Source organism: Curcuma longa, chromosome 8, assembly GCF_044706935.1.
Source record: "Curcuma longa cultivar G26 ecotype Majalengka, Jawa Barat chromosome 8, ITB_CL_G26_1.1, whole genome shotgun sequence".
NCBI lineage: Eukaryota > Viridiplantae > Streptophyta > Magnoliopsida > Zingiberales > Zingiberaceae > Curcuma > Curcuma longa.
The window spans coordinates 8,753,189-8,773,251 of record NC_133868.1 but is presented as its reverse complement, the minus strand read 5'-3'; the positions used below and the strand labels follow the sequence as shown (position 1 = coordinate 8,773,251).

The 20,063-nt window shown below is 43.0% G+C and overlaps 3 protein-coding genes, 1 long non-coding RNA gene and 1 pseudogene across 7 annotated transcripts; 4 read left to right on the top strand and 1 right to left on the bottom strand.

The window, feature by feature from the left end:
* Window positions 1–356: 356 nt before the first annotated feature.
* LOC141833238 (putative glutathione S-transferase DHAR2, chloroplastic) lies at window positions 357–3,914 on the top strand. Of its 2 annotated transcripts, none has more exons than XM_074720634.1 (6): window positions 357–644; window positions 875–965; window positions 1,061–1,204; window positions 2,190–2,265; window positions 2,863–3,003; window positions 3,476–3,914. In XM_074720634.1, the coding sequence occupies exons 1-6, from the start codon at window positions 422–424 to the stop codon at window positions 3,560–3,562; spliced, it is 762 nt and encodes a 253-aa protein (XP_074576735.1). In that variant the 5' UTR covers window positions 357–421; the 3' UTR covers window positions 3,563–3,914. The 2 variants fall into 2 exon arrangements, with proteins under 2 accessions (XP_074576735.1, XP_074576734.1); XM_074720633.1 differs by having other exon boundaries at window positions 359–644; window positions 2,148–2,265.
* Window positions 3,915–4,491: 577 nt separating this feature from the next.
* LOC141833468 (aspartic proteinase nepenthesin-1-like) lies at window positions 4,492–6,143 on the top strand (annotated as a pseudogene).
* A 2,506-nt stretch (window positions 6,144–8,649) lies between these two features.
* On the bottom strand, window positions 8,650–10,096 carry LOC141833239 (heat stress transcription factor B-1-like). Of its 2 annotated transcripts, none has more exons than XM_074720635.1 (3): window positions 9,902–10,096; window positions 9,588–9,811; window positions 8,650–9,475 (listed from the first exon to the last, which is right to left on the bottom strand). In XM_074720635.1, exons 2-3 carry the CDS (start codon window positions 9,798–9,800, stop codon window positions 8,891–8,893), a joined length of 798 nt encoding a protein of 265 aa, XP_074576736.1. In that variant the 5' UTR covers window positions 9,801–9,811; window positions 9,902–10,096; the 3' UTR covers window positions 8,650–8,890. The 2 variants fall into 2 exon arrangements, with proteins under 2 accessions (XP_074576736.1, XP_074576737.1); XM_074720636.1 differs by having other exon boundaries at window positions 8,650–9,472.
* A 2,484-nt stretch (window positions 10,097–12,580) lies between these two features.
* Window positions 12,581–13,556, top strand: LOC141832792 (uncharacterized). 2 transcript variants are annotated; one of them, XR_012602144.1, is made up of 4 exons: window positions 12,581–12,816; window positions 12,880–13,074; window positions 13,162–13,211; window positions 13,530–13,556. It is a non-coding gene; the product is annotated as an uncharacterized LOC141832792 (long non-coding RNA). The 2 variants fall into 2 exon arrangements; XR_012602143.1 differs by lacking the exon at window positions 13,530–13,556 and having other exon boundaries at window positions 13,162–13,416.
* A 3,316-nt stretch (window positions 13,557–16,872) lies between these two features.
* On the top strand, window positions 16,873–18,364 carry LOC141833744 (uncharacterized). The gene has a single exon (XM_074721240.1). It carries the CDS (start codon window positions 17,060–17,062, stop codon window positions 18,179–18,181), a length of 1,122 nt encoding a protein of 373 aa, XP_074577341.1. The 5' UTR covers window positions 16,873–17,059; the 3' UTR covers window positions 18,182–18,364.
* Window positions 18,365–20,063: the final 1,699 nt, after the last annotated feature.

Below are 20,063 nucleotides of genomic sequence, written 5' to 3'. Positions count from 1 at the left end.
ATCCTTTACTAGAGAGGCAGTTAATTTTTAATTAAAATAAATTAAGTTAGATAGATAAAATATTAATATTCTAATCTAACAATTAAAAAACATGTTTTACATAAAATAACACGGCTTAATTTCTAAAATATTTAAAGCTTAATTTATTTTAGAAAAGATAAATGTCTCAACAAAATAAATTAGCGCAAACATTATATATATAATTTTTTTTAGAATTAAAGTTTACATTTACTGATAAAATAAATAAATAAATAAATAAATATGACAGGCGCCAGAAAGCGAGCAGCTGTGCAGGGTGACTCAGCCCGTGTCCTGACTCGTGTCCACTTTTCTTCCATCGATCGCGCCGGCTGCGCTATCGCTTCACCGCAGCGCGGATAGGGTCGAAGCATCCACCACCGCGTAGAGACGCCAAGCAGCAATGGCGACCCTCTCTCCCGCGGCCTTCTTCTCCCGCTCTCCCTCCCTCTTCTCTTCCTCCGCCGCCACGGCTCTCATCCACTCCTCTGTTTCCTTAAAGTCGAACCCAGCCTCCTCCTGGCGCCTCGCCCGTGCGATGTCTGTCCGCGCCTCAACCTCGCTGGATTCGCCACTTGAGGTCTGCGCAAAGGCGTCCGTCACCGTGCCCAATCGGCTCGGCGATTGTAATGTCTCTCGATTTCTTTCCTCTATCTTTGCTGACTTCAAAAGAGGCATTTTTTTTTTCTTTTGAATTTCATTAGAGTCTCGTGCTTCAGCTCGCCATCTATTGTTAACAATGTTTTTTTTATTTGAGTGATTGTGGGGACTAGCTCACTTGTTCTTTGATTTGTCTATTGTCTTCAACATTCCTCTCAGAATTATGACATTGCATGAGCGTTCGTATGATTCTCAGGTCCTTTCACGCAAAGGGTACTTTTGACCCTCGAAGAGAAGCATCTACCTTACGATATAAAGTTGGTAGACTTAGCAAAGAAGCCGGATTGGTAAACATTTGACTATAGATTACTGAAAAAAGGAGGACAAATGTGGAGGATTTGATAGGTTTAGCTCATGTTACATTCGAAAATTGCTTCACCAGGTTTTTACAAGTAAGCCCGGAAGGAAAAGTTCCTGTCATAAAACTTGATGATAAGTGGGTTGCTGATTCAGACATTATCACAAAGTCATTGGAAGAGATGTATCCTGTTCCATCCCTTGAGACTCCTCCAGAGAAGGCATCAGCGTATGCATTTTACTTTATTATCTTTGCATCTGTATTAAATGTATAGTTAGTGGAAGAGAAATCACTTCCATCTCTTTTATGGATTATGGTTATCTAGTTTCACTAAAGAGCATATGATTTGCTTGGGGTTATCTAGATTTCTTTTACTTAGTATTATACCACAAGCTTTCTCAGTATTTGGTTTTATTGAAAGCATTTCGAAGCAATTTCCATATTAATGCTTACCATGGATCACAAAGTTTTCTTGAGCAGGCATATCAATTTAGGCTTTAGGTAATTTTCTTGGGCATGTTTTGTTTTTGTTTGTCAAAACAAAAGTAATGATGAGAAAAAGAGTAGCCCGGTACACAAAACTCCCCCCAATATTGGGTCTTGGAGAAGGGTGGGACCACATTGGATCTATTGTATATAGTTTTACCCTGCATTGTAAAAGATTGTTTCCGCGACTCGAACCCGTGACCACAAAGTCATACGACAACAACTTTACCGTTGCGCCAAGGCTCCCCTTCAAAGGGAATAATGAGAATGGGTAGAAATTCCAATGCACTTCTGTAGCTAATTATTCGTGCTTATAGCATGGAGAAATTTCATTAAAGTTCAGTTATTTTGATACTCAGTGGCTTTGGAAAAACTAAGAAATCAGATATCAACGTCATCCTTTAATCTCTGTTAATTTTACCCATGTGTTCCAGCAGTTTAACAAGATTGTTACTCACATACTGTTAAATGTTGAGAAGCTTATATGCTGGAACTCTAGTTTGGTGCCATATACTCATCTTTTCTAGAGAGGGATTGTGCCTTATTTGTTATAGTGGACAAATTGGAGCTATAGAGATTAACTAGTTATTACCATCAAAGCCAATTGTGCTTTATAAATCTTCATACAATTTTATTTTGGATAGAGTGTTAACATAATTTGTATGTTCTTTTGTCTTTCTCATAGTGGTTCAAAGATCTTCTCAACCTTCATTGGTTTCTTAAAAAGCCAAGATCCTACTGATGGCACAGAGCAGGCCTTGCTTGACGAGCTGACTTCTTTTAATGAGTATTTAAAGGAAAATGTAAGCTTATTCTTTCATTTACTTTTACTCTACTTAGACCAAGCATTAATGCTTCCATTCTTTAAACAATGTGCATACTATTGCATTCGTCTGCTAATCAGAGGACAGACTATTTGAGTTGACAATGAAAGTCTCAAGTTGCTTGCTCGATGTATGATGTGTAGGTGGGGTGGATTTGACATTGCTATTTTCATTGGATATGCAAATTGTCATGATGAAGACACAACTCTGACAGTACAATCAACTCTGGATGTTCTTGTGTTTTCTCCTCATATTGAATTTTGTGGTCGAAGTTAATAAAAACACTCTATTTAGCTGGTAGAGTTCACCACAACCAATTTCTAATATTAAACATGACAGTGGGATGTATGTTTCAATCAGCTCTCAAGTTCTATTGCTTCTCATTGAATTTCTTAGATAGATATCTTCTATATTCAGTCAATATTTTTAGAATTTGCTTTCATGATTGATATAATTGAGCTGCAGCTTCATGAATTTGGTTTGGTAGTGCTATCCTGCATGTAACCTTCTTGCACTACTTTAGTGAGATGGGAGTAGTTCCTACTGTGCTATCAACTATATTTTCTCCTTTATCAGGGTCCATTTGTGAATGGTGACAATATATCTGCTGCTGATCTGTCACTTGGGCCTAAGCTTTTTCACATGGAAATTGCTCTGGGTCACTACAAGAATTGGTCGGTTCCAGAATCACTCGACTATGTCACTACATACATGAAGGTACGCCAACTGCTTTACATTTTCTAGGTTCCTGACAGTTGCATTCTTTCCATTTATGATATAATATTTATCCAATGAACACTTATTAACTGGAAAGATGTTGAATTGGAACATTGTGTTCACTTGAATGATGCAAAAATGAAGGGGAAGGAAAAGGGGAAGAACGAAAAAGATTGAATTATCATTGGAAAATAAAATAAAATATTGGTTTTCTAGTTCATTTGAAGGAAAGAAACACAAAGAAGTGTGATAGCAGGGAGGAAGGATATATCATTTCAAAAAGGAATATTAGGACTAGCAATTCAAACAAATCACTTGCGAGTTTAATGCATTTGAAGCCACCTCCACATTTAGGTCCCTAACAATTTACTTGGAATGCAACATATAAGTGAAGATATTTAATGTCATTCATTTCTCTCTTGATAGAATCATCACTTTTTTCTTCATAACTTCACTTGTCTTGGTATTGCAGTTAATTTTCTCCAAAGATTCTTTCGTGAAGACTAGAGCACTTCCAGAGGACGTGATTGCTGGATGGCGTCCCAAAGTATTCGCTTAAACATCAACAGACAACTCTCGTATAGTAGTTAGGCACAGACATCTACCTCACTTTTTCCATGTTTTTTTAGCGTGGTGCAATATGCAAAGCAAGTCAACTTTCCCTTCTAATCTTGTTTAATCCTTCATTACGTCGAAAGAACCAGAATAAAGTCCATAAACTAAGCTTCTGAGAAGAGTCAACGCTAGTCCATGCTTTGCCCTCTTTAATCTGCAAACAGCTTATTTTGCCAAGTAATTTAGTCATTAAATATGTATGGAATTTCATTTTATGTATAGAACTGTGTTAGTTTCGTCTTGTTATGAAACTTGTGAGATGAAGCAATTTCATATTTGCTTTTATTTTGTACCAAGGATTATGGAGTCTATTACTTCCACTTCATCCCTGTGCCTGGCTAAACTCAAACGATCGACTGTCACATCTCTTCTTCCAAGCAGGTTTTGAAAGTGCCTATCAGTTGTTGATCTCTAAATTAAAGAAGTGAGCTGATAATGTTGATGGATGACCAAACCTCCACCAAAAGCCAGAAGACCTTCCGTGGTGTCTATTGGCATGACTTACTTGCACTTTAAACAAGCACATATTCTCTTGATCATCTGCAATGAGCTTGCCATTCAAGTTGCTCACCTACTCTTCAGTCTATTCTCATCAATCCATCATCTTTCGTGGTGACCTGTTGTCCACTATGCATATTGCGTGTCGACTACAAACTGTATTCTTTTTTTTTTAAGATAAGAGGAGAAAAGTTACATTTCCAAGTGTTTCCTTGATTTAAGTGTAATTCCTTGATGATTAAATTAAACACTGCTCTGGAGTCAAGGTGGTGAAGAAACAGATATCTTACCTTACCTATCTAAACCTAAAAGTGAACAGAACCAATATTAAGAATGACACCTTCTCACACCAATAAACTGTGAATCAATTCGCAAAACATGCATATTGTTTATTGTTTGCTCTTCAGACTCCATGCATATCATCTTGCTTATATATAATTAGTCTTCTTGTTCTTTATACAATTTCAGCAAATTAATTCTATTTATAGGAGCTTTAAATCTTCGCTTCCTGTTTGCTTTAATTTGGATTCTACCAAATGGGAATGGGAGCGGTCCAGGTGTTCTTCTTACTTCAGTTATGGGCGTTAATTGACATGGCTCGTTGTTCGTCGCTGAGCGGCCTCCGAGTAGAGCTCACTCACGTCGACTCCAATGGAAACTTCTCAAAGTTCGAGCTTCTACAACGAGCCGCGCTCCGCAGCAGTCACCGGGTCGCGAGGCTGACCTCCGCCGACGGCGGCGGCGCGGTGCGGTGTGAAAGCCACCGCGGCCGGAAATAGCCAAGTCCGGGCGTCTGTCCACGCCGGCAGCGGCGAGTTCCTCATGGACCTCGCCATCGGCACGCCCAGCCTCGCCTACTCCGCCATCCTCGACACCGGCAGCGACCTCATTTGGACGCAGTGCAAGCCCTGCGTAGAGTGCTTCTCGCAGCCCACCGCCGTCTTTGACCCCTCGAGATCCTCCACCTACAAGAAGCTCCCCTGCAGCGGCGGACTCTGTCAGGCCCTGCCCACCTCCCGTTGCACCGCCGCCTTCGACTGCGAGTACCTGTACACCTATGGTGACTCCTCGTCGACGCAAGGCGTGCTCGCGAACGAGACCTTTGTGTTAGGAGGCGACGCGAAGCCGACGACTGTGCCCGGAGTCGCCTTCGGATGCGGCGACACCAACGTGGGGAGCGGCTTCTCGCAGGTGGGTTCTCATCTTGGTTCTGTTCTTTGGTCTGTTCTTATCCGGTTAACATGGCTTCTGGCAGGGCGCCGGCATCGTGGGGCTCGGCCGCGGGCCGCTCTCGTTGATATCTCAGCTGGGATTGGGCAAGTTCTCCTACTGCCTCACCTCCTTGGACCAATCCAAGAAGAGTCCTCTGTTCTTTGGCTCCCTAGCCGACCTCAGCGCCAGCGAAGGGGCGGCGGCCGTGCAATCGATCCGGTTGCTGAAGAACCCGCAACAGCCGTCCTTCTACTACCTCCCCCTCAAAGGCATCACCGTCGGCGGGACTCGCCTCCAGATCCCGAGCTCCACCTTCGCACTCCAGGAAGACGGGACCGGCGGCGTGATCATCGACTCCGGCACCTCCATCACTTACTTGGAAGCGGCGGGGTACCGGCAGGTGGAGAGGGCCTTCCTGAACCAGGTGCGGCTGCCGGTGGCCGACGGCTCCGACGTGGGACTCGACGTCTGTTTCTCGCTGCCGGCGGGGTCGTCGTCGGTTGAGGTACCGAAGATGACGTTCAATTTCGACGGCGCGGATCTGGATTTGCCGGCGGAGAACTACATGATCGCGGACTCCAGCACGGGGTTGCTGTGCTTGACCATCATGGGATCGAGGGGCTTGTCGATCATCGGCAACTTCCAGCAGCAGAACCTGCACATTCTCTACGATTTGAAGCGGGAGGCGCTCTCTTTCGTCCCTTCGCAGTGTGATAAGCTCTGATTTGCTTAATTGATTTTATAAAAATATTGGGAATTATTGCATATTATTTATTATATCTGATCGATAATATAATTGTTTGTTTTCGTCGATACGTGATTACGGTGAACCTGCATGCCCATTAATGTCAAACTAACAACTAATGTTAGTGCATTTTCAGTTAAATAATTATTAATTTTTATCCAATATTTTTATGGAATTTAAATTTCCTAAGCTAAACCTAATAAGGAAGATATAAAATAAAAGATTAGCTTATTTCAGAATAATATTAAGCATCTGACCTGACTATAATAAATAAGAGTTTGTCATATTTCAAAAAGTTTCAATGATAATTCAGAAAACTAATTAATATGGAGACTTTCTTATGCCAATAAGCTACACATGTGATTTAGTTAAATAAAAAAAGAGACGACAGCTCCGATGTCCATTGTGTCACTAAAAGAAGAGAGATGAGTACGATACCATATGTATTGATTTAACACCGTATAAAAACTTAGTATATACACGGATGCTCGAACCTATATTTGTTCTCGTAGTATTTATCCAAAAGCTCGCAATTGAGATGGAGTTTTTTTATTTATTTCATTACACTTATTTTGTATATGATTTAAATTTTATAAAAATAAATATTATAAAAAATAAAATTAATTATAATCTTATCTTTATTCTTACTATTTTTTATCATGTTATTTGTCCTTTTATTCTTAATTAATACCTATCTATCTTATTTATTTCTTATTTAAGATTTCTAATAAATTAGATTACTTAATTATATTAATTAATAAAATAAGAAACTAATTATATCAATAGTTTAACTTCACACTTTAAAAGTTACTCTAGCACTTTATTAATTAACAAAATAAAAGATATAATAATTATATTTAAAATTTAAAATTTTATGTTTTAAAAGAGGCACATTATCATTGACATTAAATTGTCAAGATAATAAATATAGTACTTATATTATAAAGCTTCGATTTTGAATTGTGTGATTATATTTGAAGTCTTGAGTTTTGGTTTTGCTTTTTAAGAGTTTGCGTGATTACTTATAATATAGAACGGTAGACTCTGTGTACAAAGAGGGCTTTTGAGTTTTTTTACATGTTCAAGAGCTTTGGCTAAATTGAGTTGATTTTTCTTCACGACATGAATTGGAGATTGTTCATTTTATTTTTATATGAGGTACCACATGGAATGGATTGCAGGTTATACATCCTATTTTTATATGAGACACTTTTCGAATGAATTGTTGATTGTTCATCCTATATATATGTTTGTATATGTGCATTCACATAATGCATTTCATATTAGATGGATTGCGGATTGATCATCCCATAGACATACCATACATTTCTTTTGGGTGGATTGAAAGTCGTTCACCTGATCTATATATATATGTATATGTACATACATATGATGTATTTTATTATGAGTGGATTGCAAGTGGTTCACTTTCATATATGATGCATTTTTCTCGGGTGAATTGTAAGTTGTTCACCCGATCTATGTATGTATATGTACATACATATGATATATTTTGTTATGAGTGGATTGTAAGTCATTCACTTTCATATATGATGCATTTTTCTCGAATGGATTGTAAGTTGTTCACCTTGAAATTTTCATTTATACATAATATGTTCGTATTAGGTAAAATATAGATCATTCACCTTTATTTATACAACACATCCTTATTGAGGATATTATATATTATTCACCCACTCAATATGTTATGTTGAGTGTTAGATAAAATAAGAATATAATGTGAAAAATATTGAAAAATAAAAAATTAAGGAGAACTGATTAACATAATTAAGAAAATAATAAAAGATGAATGTTAAGGAAACATAAATTGTAAATTATGTTGTTGCTCTTTCTGATTATGTTTTCATGCACATCTTGTTTATCTTCACTTTGCACTTTGTGCTCTCGCTTTTTTTTTCTTTGACCCAGATTAATTGTTAAGATATATATATAAAATACTAGTAGAGTTATTTCAAATGTATGCATATAGTTAGGTTATTTAGTTTTACTTTATATTTTGCTCTGACATTGTTATAGTTCACGCGTGACGAGCAAAGCTAACGTCGTAGCAAATCTAGTTCGTACGGAGCGTGACAATTTGTCATGATTATAATTTATGGAATAATTATGGGTCTTCTTCAAACAGGTTGTGGAAGAGGAAGCAAACAAGAACTCTTTCTCGTTTCAACAACTCGTCCCCAAGTATTGGAACTCAGGGTAGGAGCTTGTAAGAAGCTTCTTAATTGGATATGTTGTAGGGCCAGAATACAAGGAAGGATGGTTCTTAAGATCTCTAAGGATGTTGGCACTAGCATTTCCTGGCCTACCGCCACTCGTTCCTCAAGACTCTGACAACTGCACGAGATTGGGGACGAACACATGAGTGATGTTTTTCCTTGGCGTCTCGAATCAAGAAACTCTTGAACATATATTCCCTCTATCAATTGAATAGAATGGATTCTTCAACTAAAAACTATCTCAAGTATCAGATACCTTTGTTGAATAGAATGGATCCTCGTATCTGTTAGTAAATCAAAAACCTGTTTGTCTTCAAGCAATAAGCTCCAAAGGCACTGTTACTAAATTCTAAACCGTGAAGAGAGTATGTATGTTCTTCCTGCGTGGTGATCAAAGCTATTGATATAAGGTGCAAATTCGTTTATATTGTCCGTGTCAGATTCTATGAATTCCACACCAAAAGAGAAATGCTTGATCGCCTTTCACATACAAAACACACGACGCCATGTTCTTGCTATCGGAACTCTATTAACACTTGAATCGATGCATGTTTTACTACCAGGACTGACACAAGTTGGTTCAGTTGCAGACCTTGCCGCCGGCGTGTCGAACCGTGGTCGACACCCCCATCCACGGCGAGCCAAATCCCGTCTTCATGGACCGCTCACCGACGCCAGTCTCACGCACATCAACTCCCTCCTCGCTCCTTCCTCTCTCCAGGAACGTCCCAAAAAGCTTGAGCCCTTCTTTTCCTGCTGCTGCTTTGTTCTTTTGATCCTCTGTTTCTGTAGAATTTTCCCGGATCAGAGCACTGAAGTCGAGCTGGCTCAAGTCCACGAAGCCGGAGAGGGAGCCGAGCAGCTGGCGGCACTGGTTCTTGGCCCCGGCGAGCTCGGAGCTGAGGATGTGGTTGTCGCTCCTTAGCTTCTCGTTCTCGCCGGCGAGCTCCAGAAGGTGATCGCGACGATCAGGTGGCGGAAACGAGGAGGCAGAGGAGGAGCTGTGGACTTCGTGGGAGGTGGTTAAGGAAGGAGGAAGGTGGGCGCTGCTTTTGTGATATTTAGCCTTTCGCCGGCGGATGTGGCAGAGGAGCCTCTGCTCTCCTCTCCGGAAGTTGTCATTTGCGAACTCCCACTTATCCGGCACCACCTTGCGGAAACCCTGCTGGCAATCAAATTCCGGACTTGAAACACGTTCCCTACCGGACAACTTCGTATATGAAGGCAAGAAAGCATGCATGAGAATTAGCGATCGAGAAGATGACGGTAGAACTCACGTATGTGTTGAGCTGCCGGACGAAGCTGGAGAAGTTGTTGTGCTTGAAGCGCACGGGCAGCAATGCGCTGGCGAACTCCGCCGGCTTCCACACCACGAACGACGTCCCCTTCGCCCCCCACGAGATCACCTCGTCCGTCGCCTCGTCCTCCACCATCTGGTGCGTCTTCACCAAGAACGGCGCCGGCCCTCCGCCGCCGCCCTTCTTCCTCATGTATCCTTGAACTAAAACATCACACGATCGGATCATCACCCTCCATCACTTCATAAAAGCAGACAAATCTGAGAACATAAAGATCACTTGGCTATACATACACACAAAGCTTCTTCAGACGCCCACGCTTCGATTCTGCGGTCGCTGCCTTTCCGCTGGAATCGCCGTAACCATTTGGTTGCTTATCCCAGAGAATTCAAAGGCGCAAACGGAGGAGTTATTTATCTTCACCTGAAGAAATTTTCACGAGGAAAAGTGGCTTGGATTTGGTGCATGTTATATACTGAGAGATCCTTCATCTTGACTGAAAAACTTAATGTAAATCCTCGTTAACTATGTGTTGTCTGACCATGACCATTTCCTACACTCTTGATTCCTATACATATAATATTAAAGAATAAATACATGTGTTTCGGAAAAGGAAGAATGGATCAACTCTTAGCTTCCATCTGTTAACTGAATCTGTCTTTTAAGGATCCGAACTTTAATGGAGAATGATGACTCAACGAGATCATCCAAACTTCAGGGAATATCTCTTCTCTGAAATTCAGAGATTAACTGATCAAACCAAAGACTCTTGTTTCACGTGGAGACTATATATATTGACTAGGTGAATATTTCTAATCCCTCGTCAAGATGTTTGGCTATGTTAATTGACTGCTTCCTGTTTAATTGCCGTACACACAATCCATCATCCATGCACGTATCCGAGACTGAAATTCTTGAGACCAGAGAGAGCAACCCAATCAAATTTGATATGTGAAAACGCTTCTTGACTAATCCAATTAATCCCTGCCTATTTGTTTACTAAACGCCAGATTTGAATCAGAATTTACGATGAAGTTTCGGGTGATTGGCAGCATGACTTTTGCTTCTCAGAATAGAATAGGACAGAATATTAAAACAAAACTTTGACGAAGAACCTGCTCTGCTCTGCTCTGAGTTTTCCCTGAAAACACCCCTTCCCTTCCACAAATCGACCAATTAAAAAGGCTCCAATCCATCGATTTGCCATCGAGAGGTTTAGAAAAGAAGGTAAAATTTTAATCCATCAAAAAGAAATTTTATCAAACAATTCTCACTAATTACTTTGTTACTTCTGATGGATTTCTAATGAATGTAGTAAAATTAAATGTCGTCTTCAAACCCAAATTAAGGTCGGTGGGGACATGAGAGGATCATCTTTGATATATATTGCCAAAGAATTCATTGGCATGACTTGAATATATATCAAATGCGTGGTTGGAGAAATTCTACCATGAGTACCATCACCTTTGAGTCAATGGAAACTGATTGAGACATAACGCGTTAAATTCGTTTGATACAGAGCAAACTTTCTTGTGTCTTCCTCGACGCGTACGTGGTCGCACTGCATCTGCATGCTTGGAAGAAAAAGTAAACTTCAAACTCCTTGCTTCTTAAGTAATTAACTCTGCATTGGACTGGAACTTAATTTGTTCATGATATATATCAACACTTTGTATAACATTAATAAGAGTCATGAAGGAAGAAGAAAAAAAAAGACAGAAAGAACAAGGAAGGATTATGGAGGAAATTCTAAGTTTGAAGTGTGTAAGTTCAGTCACATCTTACCTACCAAACTATACATGTTCTAAGTAATTTACTAGCCAATTAAGTACTGGCAACAATTGATTTGATTCATGTCCCAGTGAAAGACTTCTTTACACTGGCTGGGGAATAGATCGAGCTTCTGCTATTCATGACATCCGTTGTGCTGTTCTACTAGAAATCAAGTTCTGATGCAGATGAATTTCCAACTTAGTTCCAGCTGGATATTCTTTAGAACCCCCCCCCCCCTTTCCTTTCTCTCTGATACCTGGTCATTGCTTCGAACTGATACAAGAATTTTTGAGTGGGCTCAGCACAATGGCCTTCTTGGAGTTGGATGAACTTGTGAACTGTCAAACGAATTAATCTTTCATGTAGGCCAACTTCGTCAGCCCTTTTAAGAGTTAGATGGGCTGCTAGCTTTTGAGTCTGAATCGTACTTAAACTGGAGGGTTTTGGTCAAAACAACTTTGGTTTGGGACAAAGTGAATCTCAAATTAGATTTTGAGTATTTTAAATATCTTTTTATCCTCTTCTTTTTGTTATATAATGCAAAACTTCTTATTTGGTGGAATACTAAGAGGCTAAGTGTTCTTTTTTTCTTCCCTCAACTAAGAGAAGCCAAAGTCAACCCTTTGAGAAATTAACCTTCCTTTCCTCTCGAGATCCTCTTCTTATTTATTTTAAATTCTTGACTATATATCAAAGTCGTTGCAAACTACACATTGTTTTAATTTGTTGTCTTTTAGTAGCATGCATGTCTTCAGTAGGAATCAAAATGAAACGAAGCTGAAATGAAGCTAGCGGGCAAAATTTGAAGCTTTAATTAAATCACCACCCTTGGCAAAATTTGAGATGCCAAGGGGAAGAGGTTGAAGAAGACGAAGTTGAAGAGAACGTCTAACATGTTTGCAACACTCAATCAAGGATTAAAATGGACGTCGAGGTGGAGCTCGACGTAGCCACTCTGATTGTAAAATACCGAAAATTAAGGGGGTTAAGTTGAAAATAAATTAACTATAATTAATTTATAACCTAGTCAATTTAATAGGTTCGAATTAATAAAGCTGGTTATTATATGCAAAGGGTTAATGGATTAATGGGTTAATGGTTATTGGCTTATTGGATCTAGACCCATTAAGAAAGCCTTAAGAAACCTCTACCTTATAAGCTACAGCGCTGCCCTACTCCGCTTCATCGCGATCCTGTTTCTCCCGATCGCGCCGCACCTCTCCCTCGCGCTGCCTTCTTCGCCAGCCCTAGCCACGTCGCCCACACCTTCGCCTGCCGCCGCCGCCTTCTCTTCCCTTTCCTTCGTCGCGCCGCCTTCCTCTCCAACCGACGCCACCACCGCCGCGCCCCACCACGGTCCAGCGCTGCTTTCCCCGTCGCTGAGCAGACGCCGCCTCCACGTGAAGACTGATCGATCGGCCAAGGAAGGAAATCGGTAAGGATGTTGAGCTAGATTGTGGTTTGTGCTTGGATTGTGAGACTAGATCGATGTTTTTAGGTTTTCCGAGTTCAGATCTTGAGAAGGGATCGGTCGGCTTCAACTATTGAAGAGGAATCGGAGGAACGCGAAGCCGATTCGTCGGGTAACTCGCTGATCTTTGGTGGAATTCAGCAGCAAGGTTGAGGGACCGATTTTCCTTGGTTGGTTGACGAGCTGTTGTGGTGTGATTAAACTGGTTTAGGCCAGATTAAGGTAAGGCAAATCTGGATTAAAATTTATTGATCGGTTAATAGTAGTGGTGTATGTAAATGGTGATTTATGGATTCTGTTATGGCACAGATTGGAAGAGATTGGGTAGATCGGAGCTATTGTTAGGGCAGTGGTTTGAGGTGAGCTCTTGGTTGTGATTCTAGTTTGATTAATTTCAATTAACAATGGGTTATTATGCTGGATGTAGTTATTTTATCGGATTTGTGATTAGCAAGAGTGTTGAGTATGTAACTTAAATTTGATGTATCTTGTTGATTGAGGTTGAGGTTGTTGGTGACTACGGAATTATTCGGTTGGTTGAATTGTGGATTAAGTTGCGTTTAATCGTGGGATTATGTTATACTAGATGAGTTAGTTTAACCCGAGTGTTGGATTTGAATTAAATTCTTGTAATTTAAATAGACGTGTAATTAGTGTTGCTATATTATTTGGTGCAGGACATTGATCTTATTGGTCCTATTGTAACGACCCGGCCCCTCGGCCCCTTGGGCGGCCCAACTAGCGGCCCAATTGGCGGCCCAATCGGCGGTCCCTTGGGCGGCCCAACTAGCGGCCCCCTTGGCGACCCCTATGTCGTCAATCGACGACCCTCGGCCGTGTCGTTACTCACTAGGACTTCCACCCCTGGCCAGTGGATTTTTGCCTTCCCCAGGATTCGAACTCTGGACCTCCAGGTTAAGTACTAGAGTTTATGAATCCTGGTAGCCAAGTGAGAGGCTCTCACTTGGCTACCAGGATTCATAAACTCTAGTACTTAACCTGAGGTCCAGAGTTCGAATCCTGGGGAAGGCAAAAATCCACTGGCCAGGGGTGGAAAGTCCTAGTGAGTAACGACACGGCCGAGGGTCGTCGATTGACGACATAGGGGTCGCCAAGGGGGCCGCTAGTTGGGCCGCCCAAGGGACCGCCGATTGGGCCGCCAATTGGGCCGCTAGTTGGGCCGCCCAAGGGGCCGAGGGGCCGGGTCGTTACAATAAAAAGGCGCACTTGGCTACCAGGATTCATAAACTCTAGTACTTAACCTGGAGGTCTAGAGTTCGAATCCTGGGGGAGACAAAAATCCACTGGCCAGGGGTGGAAAGTCCTAGTGAGTAACGACACGGCCGAGGGTCGTCGATTGACGACATAGGGGTCGCCAAGGGGGCCGCCCAAGGGACCGCCGATTGGGTCGCCAATTGGGCCGCTAGTTGGGCCGCCCAAGGGGCCGGGTCGTTACACTGATGATCAAGTTAGAATTTCTTTCGGTATTGAAGTAGCAGAAAGGAAAAAAGGAAAAAAGAGAGAGTTTAGGGTATTTCCCTTGGAGAGATGGCAATTCTTTGGCTTTGTTTTCTCTAGGATAGCCGTTAAAACTTAGAAGAGCATCTACATGTTAGATGCTATATTTCCTCCATCATCCTCATGTAAGCTAGTAAGGGGTCGGAATCAGATCCGACATTCGTTAAATGTCTAGTCTTTTACCAAGCGTCATGTGTTTGATGGAAGACATCCAAGAAACTAAATATGATAACCACATAATCGTTTCACCATTCATATGATACCACGTGTTTCAGAATATTTATCGTTATTGTCCATCTCAAGGATGACAAAGCTAAAGGAGTTGTGTGGCTGAGCTGAAGGATTCAGATGATCAAATTGAGAGAGCTGGTGACTGAGTTAAGGGAACCATGTGGCCGAGCTAAAGGTGTTGTGTGGCCGCTTTGACTTCTACTCATGCTTGACTTTGATGTCTATCTATACTTAACTATTGACATGATATCTAATATGACCTTACCACATGTTTCTTATCCACCTCATCAGTAAGTAATCGTGAAAAAGAACACTTCACTTCACGTTTTAGCGAAGACTCCACGTATATATTTTTTATCTTAGAATTCTTTGGCATATTATAACTCGAAGACTTTACATTTAATTATATATTTTTAATAATTTCTTGTTATGAAAATTATATATATATAAAATTCTATGTCATACATTTGACATTTATCATTTATGGATGTGATGCTTAATCTCACATAATCCCATAGAAGTCGTAAATGATAATATCAATTTTCCACTAAAATTCTACCTCAATTTAAAATTTTCAAGTTAATTAATTACTTGACGTGTAAGGGAGATCTCAAAGCTAGATCGGATTGATTATTGAGTTTTTAGTTGACGTGACAAAGAACAAGTAATTAAACGAATGCTCATAAATAAGATGTTGTTGATTATAGAAAAGTAATCAATTTTGATAGTATTGCTATACTCAAGTGATGTGTATATTTGACTAAACTTAGAATATACTCATTTAATCTTGATGTTTATATGATGATTAACTACTTTTTTCTGGCACGTGTTAATTTTAAAGGTCCATCTTCTTCTAGATAATGCAATCATTTTTCCTATCTAAATTATATCTCCTTAAAATACTATCATTATATTCTAAGTATAGAACAATAATCTAACTCAGCACATGATCAACACAACATCTTGCTACTACAGTATCCGCATGGTTCCTTTTATGCATGAAACCCGCACATGTACTCTTAAGACTTCACGTGCATTTTGACAATTCTATTGCTGCAATAGCAATTATACGCTTCAGCTACTGCATCCGCCAACCCCACGCCTGTAATTATGAGAACTGATATACTGCACGACACCATCGTGCGCGACAACTAATTCACCGTCCATTACGCGCGATCGTACAAATCTGACCGTCCAAAAGTGGAAATGCACAGTGCCACTCCCTCGACCCCCGCCGCTTCCAGCCACCGTCACCGCGTCGTCCGGCCACCGCCAGCAGCTGGACCGGGCCCGATTGACATGTCACTTGCCGGCGCATCGATTGGTACAGGATTCCAACCGAATTGTGGCCGGAATCCGGCCGCAATTCGACCAGAATCCGGCGCAGCCATTGCTCGCCGCGATTCCGACGAATCGTGGCCAGTTTCCGGCCAAATCGCGGCCGGAGACCGACCAAGGAAGGACCGCCCGCAATTCGCCAGCAAATGGCTCGGCACCGCAATCAACGGTTTCCGGCCACTATCCGATCGGAATCCGGCGCCGACCGGTGCGCCGGTGAGTCGCGCGTCGATCGCGTCCGATCCGACGGCCGACGGTGGCCGGACGGCGCGGCGACGGCGATGGCAACGGACGCGGGTCGCGCGTGTCGCGTATTTCTTCGTCGCGCAGTATATCAATTTTCTATATATATATATATAGAAAAATGTTATGCTGCACGACTTCTCCTGCGCAATCCGTGCACGACACTGCCAATCCGCCGCAGCTGCCGCCACCTTGAGTGCAATCGATGCGCTACTCGCCGGCGCTCCGTCCGACGTCGGATTCCGATCGGATTGCAGTCGGCAGTGGCGCGACCATTGTCGACCGCGATTGACTCGGATTCCGACCGAATAGCAGTTGTCGGACGGCAGAGGATGAGCCGACGTCGCATGTCAGTCCTTCCTCGATCGTCATCGGTCGCGATTTGGCGCGCGCCACTGCCGATCGCGATCGGGCCTGAATTCGTCAGATTCTGACCACTATCCGATCGAAATCCGATGTCGGCTGGAGCGCCGGCGAGTGGCGCATCGATCACGTCCGAGGCGGCACTCAATGGTAGTCGGACGGTGTGACAAAGACGGTGACAGCGGTAGTGGATCGTGAGTGTCACGCACGGATCGCGCCACATAGCATTTTCATATATAAAGAAAAGAAAATAATAAAGAAAAACAATTGGGGAACAGTAGTAAAAGGCTAGAAGGCGGCTCAAAATTTAGCTACCGACCAAAAAATCCAGTGCGAGATTTCGTGTCTTTTCCTCTTTGGCCTAACAGCACAAGAACAGAAGCCGCTGTGTTCTCCTTTCCAGTTTCCTCTCACCTTCTTTCTTCCCTTTCCTCCATCGATGTCTTCTCCATTTAAGGCCCCTGCGCGCTAAAGAGACTACACCAGACACAGCGAGCGGGGGAAGGGATCCGAGATGGAGGTGGCGGTGTCGGCGCCGGATTTCCATTTCGACAGCTCTTGCACCACGCCATACGTGAGCGCGCCGTCGAGCCCCAAGCACCACTCCGGCAAACCGTTCGACTTCTTCCGCCACTACACCAGCGCTCCCGCCAGCCCCACCCGCGCCTCCCTCCTCTACGCCCACTTCGACGCCGTCGCCTCCGACCGTTCCCATCCTCCTACCGCCTCGTCTGGCGTGCCCTTTCACTGGGAGGAGAAGCCCGGCACCCCCAAGTCTTGCGAAGCAAAGGAAGACGGAGAATTCGCCTCTGATGGCGGCTACGAGTTCTCCTTCGACTTCAGCGGACACCTTGACAAGGACGGCCTGCCGGCACTGACCGCTGCCGACGAGCTCTTCGAGGAAGGAAAGATTCGACCACTCAAGCTCCCTCCCCGCTTGCACCTCCAGGCGTCCACGGACGATGGGAGTAGCAGGGCCTCCTCCCCGTCCTCCTCGCGGGGTCTGTGGTCGCCCCGCCACCGGGGCAGAGTGGAGGCGCGAGAAGAGTGCGACCCCTTTGCCGCAGCGATGGTGGAAGCTACAAGAGAGCGAGGGAGGGAGAGAGAGAAGGCGCCACCCGATTCCCTCCCTCCTTTATCATCTTTCTCAAGAAGTCGGAAGGGGTCGAGATCGCTCTCTCCTCTTAGAGGAGTAGGGAGGTTCTTCAAGTCGACGATGACTCCCAATTCCCCTTCCTCCGCCGCTCCGGCGGCTCCGCTAAAGAACGGAAACGGGAGCAAGAAGTGGCGGCTGAAGGACTTGCTCCTGTTCCGCAGCGCGTCGGAGGGTCGCGCCACCGGGAACCGGAGCAAGGACCCGCTGCGCAAGTACACTCTGTTGCCGTCGCTGAGCAACAGAGTCGAGTACTCGGCGAAGCTGGACTCGAAGAATTCCAGCTTCCGGTCGTCGACGGACGGCAGCGGGTCGATGAGGTCGGCGAGCTCGTTTTCACACCAGATGCACTACTCGACCAACAGGGCGGCGGCGGAGGAGCACAGGAGGAAGACGGCGCTGCCGTACCGCCAGAGCTTCTTCGGTTGCCTGCGCTTCAACCCGGCCCTGCTCAGCATTACCAAGGGGTTCGCCCGGCAGTGATGACCGGCGGTGAACATCGCGCCATGCGTCTGTTTGCGCAGTGTCCTTCGTCAATCTGTAGAACCCAAATCGAAACTCTACGATAAGTCTTTGACTTCCATCAAAGTTAAATCCGATCTCAATCCTCGTAAACGATGGAATCGATGAAAAATCTGTCTGTCCGTGGTGTTCCACTCCCTCCCAGTAGCCTTTTTTGAATTCCATACTTTCTCAACCTCGCTCTCCTTGCCTCACGTGCCCGCCTATCGGTAGGGCTGGTGTATCTCCTTGGCACGTGCGACGTTACATTTACAAGGAATCTTTGAATTCACAATTTTGATCTGTTTCTTCTAGCTCCTTGTCTCACAATTTTTAAAACATTTAAAAATGATTAAATCAGCTTAACGGGTTTTTAAAATTTAAAATGAAATTGAACCGATTTAATTAATTATATATATATATATTAAAAAATAAATCACTCCTACTGTGGAGAAGCGTGACCCTCATGGTTTGTTGTTTGCTCCATGTCCCCGCTGCCGTCTTCAAACTAACAGTGAACACCGACAAAATCAGAGTTATTATTCGAGCAACTCTACCTCTCCATTGATAGCTCAATACTTGAGCTTCTAGCTGGTGACCAGTAGATCCATCTACTCTCCAGCTCATCCATCATTCATGAAAGGAGTTTTTTTTTTGTTTAATGTGCGCACGAGTTTTGAATCAGAGCATTTTTAAATGAATCTGATAATACTTGTAAAACCATTCATTGCTAGCCAAACTTAACCAAAACCCACACCAGCGCCTTCATTGTTGCTAGACACTGTTACTGAAATGAATGCTCAGACGTTTAGGAGAATTGAACATGAGCATTCATTCTTCCTTCAACCTCAAGAAATCTATCCTAGCACAAAGGAAAGCATTTATTTTGCACATCCTTGGCTCCCGCAAGCCCTGCTAAAGCAGGATTTAGCCATCCGCGTGATAAATGAACATAAATGCGCATGAAGTGTCAAGGTTTATCGAGGACAAGCGGGGGCAGAAGCGCATAGAGTGTCAGATAGTCGTTCCTCACAGCTCAGAGTTGGCCACTGTGTTCAGCTACAGTGACCATGTTTCAGTGAGCTTTCATTGACTTTACATCAGCGCTTCCGGTTGCAGAGCCTTTCCATGTACCTTCTCGGCGTCTGCACGGCTTTTCCAAACAATTCTGCCCCTGTTTGCGCACAGCTTTATGGTGGACAGTCCAATCCGGTCGGCACAGTGATCGATCATGGTGGCGTTAACGTGGAAGAGAGATATCTTTTTTGGGTACGGGGGCTACACCTTTTCCCAGCAGCTTTAATATAAAAGTCAAAGCCATTGAAGGGATTGCAATGGACAAAAAGGAAAACGAAGCATGCAGCTTGGTGATTTAAATGAGGGCGTTTGGACGCCAAAAGCTGATTTTTAAAAACAAAATTTGTCTCTTGACGTACTTTTGTCATTAAATAAAACTTGAAACTAAGCCATGGTGATGCAGTTCGTGATAACGTTTCATGAATGAAGGACCAGTTTAAGCAATTACAAACATTCTGGAGATTAACTTTTGCCATAATCAGTGAAGAACTTCTTGAGCCACCAAGAGGTTTTCTTGAATTGATACCAGGATCGAACTAGTGAATCAATTATGGCATTTTGCTCCACTCGATCACTAAACAGCAACACAGGAAATCAAAAACTAAATGCAGGGCAGAACATTTATTCCGTGGATTGTAGATTGATGGTGGTCGAAGTTGGCATGTCCAACTTGAAGGTATATTCAAAGTTGAATGATGAACAATTGAGAGAAATTTGAATTTTCGATCCATTCAAAAGGTCGGTGACAAGCCTCTTCTCGCATGCGGTGGTTGGCATTATATTAAAG